We start from the raw sequence: 545 nt of genomic DNA, 5'->3' as shown, positions 1-545 counted from the left end.
CCATCTCGAGCCCAGACATTTCTTCTCAACGACGGAATTCTACGAAACGAGGAGGTCGTACTCCCGGAATGTGTGTAGCATCGAGAGAACATTCTCGACGGCAAAGCGCCAAGACAAGTCCTCGTCATCCTGCCAGAACACAGCATCGAAGAACAAACCGCCGTACGCGTGCGAGTCATGTGGAGAAGAAGGCCGATCCTGCTTCTGACATTTTCATTGTGGGCTGGTCACGGAGCTCGGCGGGACAGCAAAAGCGAGAACAAGTGTATGCTTCATTTAACCACGCTGGCCGGCTGTCCTATCGCCTCCAGGAAGGCCAAAAAATCGCATCCAAAGATGTGCAACTCGTACCGAAGTGGGAGGTAAAGAATCGAAAGGAACTCCGGGCTGCAATGCGTCAAATTTTGGACACGAAGGCTGGCCCTTCAACGATGTTGGGTGAAGTCTGACTGATGTGAGATGAAGGAGGCTATTGGAGGATAGAATATATGCTGCGGGGTAGATCTTCTACGGTACGGAATATTTGCACGCGAATTTCCTCAGGC

At 51.6% G+C, this 545-nt stretch overlaps 1 protein-coding gene across 1 annotated transcript; it reads right to left on the bottom strand.

Moving 5' to 3' along the window:
• Window positions 1-39: 39 nt before the first annotated feature.
• J7T55_014063 (uncharacterized protein) lies at window positions 40-204 on the bottom strand (the record flags this gene model as incomplete). The annotated part of the gene is made up of 1 exon (XM_053136414.1): window positions 40-204. A coding segment is annotated over one exon (165 nt), but the record flags the coding sequence as incomplete, so codon positions are not given.
• Window positions 205-545: the final 341 nt, after the last annotated feature.

The sequence above is a fragment of the Diaporthe amygdali genome (assembly GCF_026229845.1).
Source record: "Diaporthe amygdali strain CAA958 chromosome Unknown NODE_251_length_545_cov_128_878205, whole genome shotgun sequence".
NCBI classification, from domain to species: domain Eukaryota; kingdom Fungi; phylum Ascomycota; class Sordariomycetes; order Diaporthales; family Diaporthaceae; genus Diaporthe; species Diaporthe amygdali.
This window is presented reverse-complemented; position numbering and strand designations above follow the sequence as displayed.